At 31.8% G+C, this 9,410-nt stretch overlaps 1 protein-coding gene across 1 annotated transcript in view; it reads right to left on the bottom strand.

Annotated features, from left to right (window-relative positions):
* LOC122527968 overlaps window positions 1–7,297 on the bottom strand; it is a gene marked incomplete at its 5' end in the record, with an annotated part of 72,123 nt that extends 64,826 nt beyond the window's left edge. Inside the window, one exon of the mRNA XM_043652602.1 lies at window positions 7,107–7,297. Coding sequence (XP_043508537.1) covers window positions 7,107–7,297 — 191 coding nt within the window. The remainder of the gene's footprint in view (window positions 1–7,106) is intronic.
* Between the last annotated feature and the right edge of the window lie 2,113 nt (window positions 7,298–9,410).

The following is a 9,410-nucleotide window of genomic DNA, read 5'->3' on the forward strand; positions in this document are numbered from 1 at the left end:
GAAAAATGGTGTTCGTTGGTTTTACGTTAATTGCTCGAAAGCAGGTGTAAATCCAAAGCAGGGACCGAGATTAAATTCCAGGTAAGATTATTCAAGGTATTTTGTTCGGACGTTTTTCGTCAATTTTTTTTTTTTTTTGATATTTTATCGTTTTAATACATTGTATCAGAGCTTATACTTTGTTCCTTCATTTTATGATTGAAGATAATTTGAGAAAAACGGCGAATTCAGATTGGATTGAACATGAATTTTGTTAAAATAACTCGAAATGTAATTTTAAAAATAATTTGATTGCCTGTTGGATTATCTTCTTCGAATGTGAATTCACAGGGGAAATTCTACATGTTGTTTGAAGAAATGAAAATTACGAGAATTTCGACAAGAAATTTACTCTCTGTTCTTCAGAAACGAATTAAAATATGTATTGCAAAATATTCCCTTTCGTCGAAAATTCAAACTGTAGCTCAGTTGCCGAAAGTTCCTTTTTCTAAAATAACATTCATTCTATTGAAAGAAAATATTTCGTGACTCTCGTTGAACATTCTCTGCCTGTTTCAAGAATATTCAACATACATAACATCCTGCGTGAAATACGTGCAATTCATACTGAGAAATTTTTTCACAAAGCACCATTCATTATTCTGTTATACGACTTTTATATATCTGAAATCCTCTTGTTTCAAGAATGTAGCAACACTCTTTTGTAGAATAGCAAAATCTTCCTTCAAAACACAGCTGACAATTTTTTTCCGAAAGTAATGTTGATTTTATTGCAGGAGAATATTTTATGACTCTCGTGTTTGAAAGTTCTCTATTTGTTTCAAGAATATGTTCAACATTCGCAGCACCGCGTGAAAAACCCGAGCACTTAGAGAGAGAAATAAGAATAGCGTTGGTAACACTCGAGTGAAACATAAAGAACGAAATAGGTGAGTTTTATAGCTGTTTGAGTAATACGATTTCAATTTTTGAAACTAGTTTGCCGACCTAGTTCGCGATTCTGGCAAAGAGCGCGCGCTGGAATTTCATATGTAATACGATAAAACGCGTTCGATTGCTGTTTCCGTGTTATCTATTTATGAAAAGGGGTTATGATTCGAGCGAGTGTTTCGTAGACAAATTCAAACTGTCATGTTTAATTGAGCAATCCAGAATATTTTAATATAACATGTTATTGCTGGGGTATAATATGAGTTATTTGTAGGGAATTTATAATATGGGTATTTTATGTATTTGTATGTAATAAATATTTATTATTAAATATTATTAAATATTATGTATACTATGGGTATTTTATGAATTTGTTGAAAATTGGGAGCTGTTAAAGATAATACATGTAATATATATTTATAATATATGTAATATTATTTATAATAAATGTATTTATAATATATGTATAATATATGTAATATAATATTATATATTACATATATTTATAATATATGTAGTATATGTAATATTATTTATAATATATGTAATATATTATATAATATTATAAAAATAATATTTACAATATATGTGATAAGAATATTTTCGTAAAATATTATAATATATTATAAAATATACTATAATGCAGTGAAGAGTATAAAAAATTATCGACAATTTAAACTGACATCATTTCGTAAAAGAAGGTCATTTTGTCTCATTTTACGAGCATTTTACAATCATATGTACATTTTTCACAGAAATGATTTAATATCACGTAGTACGAACGTGAAGATATTATTTTTCCTTCAGTGTTATAAACTCAGACGTCTTTCAAAACAATAAAAAATTTTCTTCGTGAGTCTACCATGATCTTCGTGCCATAATTGAAATTTTCTCTTTAAAATTCGCTGTACGATTTCTCTTTTACCATTTCATCGAACTTGGAACATTAGGATTTTTCTATTTTTTAAATTCTTGTCGTTTAAATGCTAGTATTCGACGTTCAATAAAATGCTGAAAAATATCCTACAGCAAGTTTGTGAGGGTTGTTGCGATCTTTAAAATGATTGTAGATCATTTCACGTATTCTACATACGTTAGAATTTTTAAAATTCTGAAGAAAGAAATATCTCTATTATTATATGATACATATAAAGTCACCTCTGAAAAAAAGAAAAAAAAAAGAAATTACCCTTTAAAATGAGATAAAACGAATCGTCATAGAATTTTCTATTTTCTTTTTACAGAATTACGTCAGTTTAAATCATCATTGTTCTTTATATTATATATACACCGTATGTGAAACAAATTCTTTTAAAATTTTATTTCTTCAGCGACGTCCCAGTTATCACAAAGGCATGGACATAAAAAGTTTCGGAATTACCTTACGCACGAGAAAGAAACTCCACGTAGCTTTCACAAGCATTTGCAATTTGAGAGGTATTAAATGAAATTAGACGTGGCATCGGCGGCTCGTATTCTCAAGGGTTAAAATCGTCGTGGCGTCGTTGAATCTAGTAAATCGCCGGCACATGGGAAATCTTGGGAATCTTTGATTCTCCGAGGCTTCGAGGATTCGTCGATGCGCATCCCCGGTTTCTCTGTCAACGAACCGGAAGTTAACAGACATTCGGACGCCCGTGGCGTGCAAATGCGTAAATATCTCACGCGCGAAATTATTTATTATCGTTCGATTATTATTTATTATTAAATATTATTATTAAATATTATTAAATATTTATTATTAAATACTATTAAATATTATTAAATATTTGTTATTAAATATTATTAAATATTATTAAATATTATTATTAAATTCTATTAAATACTATTAAATATTATTAAATATTATTAAATATTATTAAATATTATTATTAAATTCTATTAAATACTATTAAATATTATTAAATATTATTATTAAGTACTATTAAATATTATTAAATATTATTAAATATTTAATATTTTATTATTAAATTATTATCGTCTGACTCACATTCGTGCATTGTAACACTTTGCTTTTCTGAAACAATGAAAAATAAATTTCGACCGATCTCTCTTTTTGCAAATATCTTTTATAATATCGGGGACCGATGTCGGCCTTTAATAACGTAGAATAAAATAATTTGGAAGGTGTGTGTGTGAAAGAGAGAGAGAGAGAGAGAGAGAGAGAGAGAGATACAGTGGAAAATTGGCGAGAGTATAGAGCAGAAAACGGATACAAAAGACGGAGGAATAACTGCGTCGTGCAGGCGCAGGCTTTAATTGTGGGGGCAATCGGTTCTGAAAAAGCGAGTAAAAAAGAAAAAAGAATTACAAGTTTCAGCGCGACAGGCAAATTACTTGCACAGTAATTTGCCGACGTTTGATTAATGAAAGGGACGCCGATGAAAATTACTGGTTACCGCGATAAAAACGTTTAACGTTTCTCTACGCCGGGAATATATAGTATTTCGGGATGGGAAATGATAAAGAATAAAACGCTCGTCCGAAGAAACGCGATATTTTGCCGATTTTTCGTTTATCTCGCAGTTTATCGACATGTATGTTTACTGTCGCGTAAAATTGACATAAATATAGATTTGTAAACGATGAGTTTCTCTGGCTTGTTAAACGTAAAAGTAGTTGGTATTTTAAAATGAAAAAAAAAAAAAAAAAAAAAAAATGTTCACTTATAATTCTAGGCGATCGATGCTTTCCAGACGGAAAATTTCATTTTGTAATTTTAATATTTCTACGCGCAATTTTACGCAGAAGGCATATAATTTGATGATTGAAGTACAACCTGCAGATTGCTATCGTCGATAAATATTGACAATTTTACGAAATTGCTAATCACGCAAATTGTCGGCATTATCGTTTAAGCGCCGATAAACATCCGCACGATGTACGTAGACTGACATGTACTGTCCGTGTTCCTAATCATTTATCAAGTATCGGTAACAAAAGATTGTTTTTTTGCAATCGGTATCATAAATGTACGAGCAATAACTACCGATCTGATAATAAAATCTGAAAGTCTGTTTTAAAAGATTTTAATGCCCCGAGGCAAGATTGGGATATCGTAATTACAACTTTATCGTGGTATTATGGCCAGGCATTAGCCTGAACACACAAGTCATTTCAACTGTAACGAAACCCTTTCACGTCAACTGCCAGGGATTCGATCTGGCGATTATCTGTTAACTCGACCGATTCATACGATATCTCAGCGTCAATAATCGTGCCCCAAGCAATAAAACAACTGCACGTCATTAGTTTGACGAGAATATCGCGTTGCAGTGTGCAACCCAGTTGCCTATATTTAGATATCGTTGCTTACTATTGCAGAAATATAAAATTGCTCGCAAAAATTGTTGTATGTTGCAAGAAGCACCTTGATTCTTTCTTTTTCTATTAAACAAGAATAATAAAAAAGCAGAAAAGCAAAATCAAATGCTTCATTTTTCTTTTTTATCGCTTCATATTCATTTTAAAATATCCCCTAATTTTTGTGAGCAGTGTAGTTTGAAAAGATTCGAAATGAGAGAAGATTCCATTACTTTTTAACCGAATTTACATTTTCGGAATTACAGTTTGTACGAAATTAGATAATTAGATATATACAGCGACGAGCAAAAATCGAAAAACACACGTGGAGTTTTAGCGTGAATAATACTTGATTGAGTATTTGCACGTGGAGCACAAAGAGGGTGAAATAACGTGGTGTTTTGCAGGATGCTATTCCAACAAAAATTTTACCACCGTCACTCGTTCGAATTCTTCACAATTTAAAATGAAATTTTAATAATTACACTCTTGCCATGATTTCTCTTATTGGTTTAGAAGTATCGATAATTTCTCATCGTTACGTGTTCAGTTCACTATATGAAGATACTCTCATCACTGAAGACTTATAATTCATTTCTCTAATTTGCATTTTTCAAAATTCGTGTTTCGCGCCGAAGCAAACTTGTTGAAAGTTTGATGAATTGACGAACAAAATCATAGAGCAAGTTTCTGGGAGATAATTGCAATAATTGCTTAACTCTACAATACAAATCCATCATAAATTCAGTTGTCGAAGGGTGTTCTTGAATTTCAAAGAATTTTCAATATTCTTGATACTACGACAATTTATAGAATTTCTCGAAAGGAAACTGCCTTCACTTTGCCACCCACTGCGTAGTGTAAAAATATCTCTAGAACAAAATAAACGATGTACATCGAAAGTAGAGGCTTCGAAATGAGCTCTGAAATTTTATTACCGTGCGATTTTCTTATTTTTTACAAAATTATAATAGTTTCAATATTAGCGAGAGCCATTGTATATTCATTCTAACGTTAAAATAATCTACTAAACATACAGGCAAAGCGGAATTTACTACAACTGTCATTAATATCGTTTTAGATTTGCCTGTGATCACGAAGTTCGAATAAAGAAAATAAATTATTACGATGAAATTGCACGTTTTTCTTCGGTGGAAATATCGATCGTTCGATAAATAAGATTGCAGGAACGTGGATAACGATTCCAGTAGCCGATAGTAACGTTTTTGGTTTCGGTGAAAAGGTCCCGATGCATCCGGACAGATATATGAATTCGATTTTACGGCTGCGTAAATATAAGTTACACGTGAAACGGAATTAAACAGAGCCGCCGGCTCGCGTTTTGCGCTCCTCTGCTGCAGCTTCGTAAATATGTAGAATTACAAGCACCAGCTTCGCGAAAGAGAGAGAAAGAGAGAGAGAGAGAGAGAGAGAGAGAGAGAGAGAAGAGAGAGAAATAAAAGAAAAAAGTAAATTTTTACGGAAATAAAAAATAGTGAATTTTCGCGAGAACAACTTTTTGTTTTACATACTTCGCCGTAGCTGTTGTTTCGAACGAAACTGACTGTCAAATTTCACCGGTTGGTGAGCTCAAACAATGTCTATTTCTTCCTACTTCTTTTTTTTTTTTTTGTACAATACAATTCACATTTCTCGACCAGAACATTGAATTCTATAAAAATCAGATCTCATTGAACAATTTGCAATTTTTACAACATAAAACACGTTTCAAAATACAATGTAATTTCAATGTCGAAAAGCATGAACAAAAGATGTTTGTTGAGTAAATTTTATTTCTTTAAATATACTCACAAACATGCGTGTCAATAATCCTTAAGTTTCACTGATTAATAAATAACGTGAAAAACGGAAAATATTATCACTTACGTTGATATATTATTTTTATTTAAAATCGATCTTTTTATTTAAATATTTAATTAAAATATATTTTTTTAATATTCTAGTAATAATATATTCTATTAATATATTAATACTATTAATATATAATATATTCTATTAATATATTATTACTATTAATATATAATATATTCTATTAATATTCTATTCCTTTAATATTCTAATTTCCTTATTTAAAATATATTCCTTTTATAACAATCCACCTGGTATCATTTTGAAGTGTCGAACGTCTACTTTGACAGTAATTCGTCCTTTTCGAAAGCGACTTTACACAAAAAGATGTTTCGCTCGAATTGTAAAAATTCGAACCTATAAAACTCTACCAAAAAAAATTTTTTTTTTGGCAATCAGATCTATCGTCAAGTCTTTTCTTCGCAACTCGCTTCTTTTCTCATCATTTTATTAAACTTCGAACGTTACGACCAGACGGAATGTTACGATTTCTTGAATTTTTAATTTAACCTCTCATGTTTAAAGTTCGATACAACGATGGGAAAAAATTTTACAGCTAGTTTCGAAGAATCTTTGTAAAGAGAGCACGATAAGTTTGAATATTCATAAAACAGATGCTTCACTGCGTGATATTCTTTCACGAAGTTTATTCGACGACTTTTCATTCTCACAATCACGCTCTTTCCACCAAGATTTCATTTTCTACCTAGAACCGATCTAATTAATTGTAACTTCATGATGCAATCATTCGAAAGTCATTCGATTAGCTGTCTTTTGCTCGACGAACCGCGCGAAACACCGTTTTGTTTGCCGTGAAAATTACAAACGTCGGGCATACGACGAGGTAACGAAGCCTAGATTGCGAACAAAGGGTTGAAAATTGTTGTCGAAGGCGAGGAATACGCGGGAAATCTGAATCGACACAGATTGTAGTAAATAGCTGGCATCGCCGTGTGTCTCTAGAAGAGTTGGGATTATGGCTCTGTACACAGATGCACACTTACTCTTTGTGGTACACCCATTCTTGCGCGGCCGTGCCTCGGGGAACCTTGGGCTTGCGTTTGTTTCTCCTTCCTGTGCGTCTTTAGTCCTCGAAGCAGTCGCGAAAATGTTGTCTTCTTCTTGCTGGTGGTTTGTCCTTGTTCTGAAACGACGAGAAACAGAGAAATAAGTATCGACCGGGCAGGATTTGTTTCTCAAAGTGAAAGCGGTAAACTTTACAGTTTCATCGAGACTGTAGTGTGTAGCAATTTCATCGCTATTTTTAATTTTAATAATATAATTGATTTAAAATTAGTGCATAATTTTTTTTTTATTGTACATTAACGATAGAACTGTGAACGATTAAAGATAAAGAAAATAGAATGTAATATAGTGTTATATATTTAAATATTATATATTTATAATATTATAAATATATATTTATATAATATTTATTATAATATAATATTATAATATTATAAATATATATTTATTATATTTTACGAAAAATCTCTAAAGATTTTAGACTGTTTTACATATATGACATTTCCAACGGAATTGGTCATTTCTGGTGTTAAATAAAATAGATATAGAGTAATAATTTGTTTCATTTAATTAATTTCAAGGCAAAGCTTTTATTCGTACATTTTGCGAAAATTCAAGTTTCTAAAAACACATTGTTATAAGTATATGAAATTTCGGTGGAAAATTATAAATTGATCGTTTCTGACCATTTTGATAGTTCCAATGTTGGAATAGATATAGTTTTGCACTTGACTCGTGCATAGGTAAGTGTATCTAATAATTTTCTTCATTTAATTAATTTCGTAATTTTATATTTCGTTCGGGATTTTCTGGGGAAATAGCTCCATGAATCTTCAAGAAATCGTAAGTATCCTTCTAGAAAATTTGATCACGATCTTGGAAAGATATCACCCATCTTCCAAGTTCGCTTTGCGAATTTTTCATCAATCAGAAGGCTGGTCGTACAGAAAATTGAAGCTGGCGTTCGGTAATAAACCGTGACAAAATTTCCGATACACCAAGAAAATTTCTTTCTCTCTGACAAGTAACGTTTCCCGCGAGCCGGATCTTTTATTCACGAAATGAAAGTTTCGAAAAAGATGAACAATCTTCGCCTTATTGTTAATCTCTCTCGTACATTCGAAGGGAACATAAAATATTTTTAATGAATTACACATCAATGTTACAAGCAACATGGAAATTCGCGAATCAAAAAATATATTACATTAACAAACATACGAAGGTCCTATCATCACGTATTTGAACAGAATATAAAATATTTATAATGGTTCAAAAACGAATGTCCTTTGTTTATGCTGACGTAATATTATTTGACGATATTCCAGTATTTATGAAAGAATATTTTGCAGTTCTCCTAATAACATTCTTAATGTTTTCGATTGCCGAGATTTTATTATTCTATAATTCATTATTTCGATGACTCAGTACGTAGCGAACCAACGTATTTAAAATTAAATTAAATTAAATTTAAAATTTATAAAGAATCAAATTTAAAATTAAATACATTGGTATTACTGATAGTATTCAATTTGTATGAAAACAAATTCCCTAATGTATTATCCAGCTAGTCGTGCCAATGCACGTCCTTCGAACCGCTGTATTCTTTCATCTCTGAAAGTTAAGCATCGATGTTGGTAATTCAGACTTTATCGATCGTAATTTCGAATAAGTTTGTGTGCTCTCTTACACGCGGCGGCACGTCCCGCTTGTATTTCGCGACGCGCAATTGAATCACCGGCTGCAATCAAGTGGAATTCCACTAACAAAAAAAAAAAGAAAAACAAAAAAGGAAACAAAAAAAAAAGGAAAGAAAGAGAAGAGACGCCGAGAGGAAAGGAAAAATCGACTTGCATACCATTACGGAGCGGCCACGGTAACGCGATTTACCGAGTACGATTCGCAAGTTCCGTTATCGCACTGTTGGTGACGCTGCAGCGAGCTATTCCTTTCTTTTTTTCTTTTCTTTCTTTTTTATTCCCATTGTAATTACTTCCCTACGGAAAGTACGATGTAATACTGTTGCATAATATTGTTCAGACAGGCAATCGTATTAACTCTCTCGCAATCCAGTCTCCCATTTCTCCCGTTTGCGCGGGATTTTCGTTTCGATTGATCGTCGTTAATGGAAACGCGTGTTCTTTCCAGCGTTGTTGGAATTCCGCATGTGAAAACCAGTTTTGACGGCGTGTATTTTAATTATTGCATTCGACGGAATAAATAATTTTACATCGTAGGAGGCGTAACGATATAAATACTTGTCGGTAGACTGCGGATTTTTATGC

This window comes from Frieseomelitta varia, unplaced genomic scaffold, assembly GCF_011392965.1.
Source record: "Frieseomelitta varia isolate USP_RPSP 00005682 unplaced genomic scaffold, Fvar_1.2 scaffold_240, whole genome shotgun sequence".
NCBI lineage: Eukaryota > Metazoa > Arthropoda > Insecta > Hymenoptera > Apidae > Frieseomelitta > Frieseomelitta varia.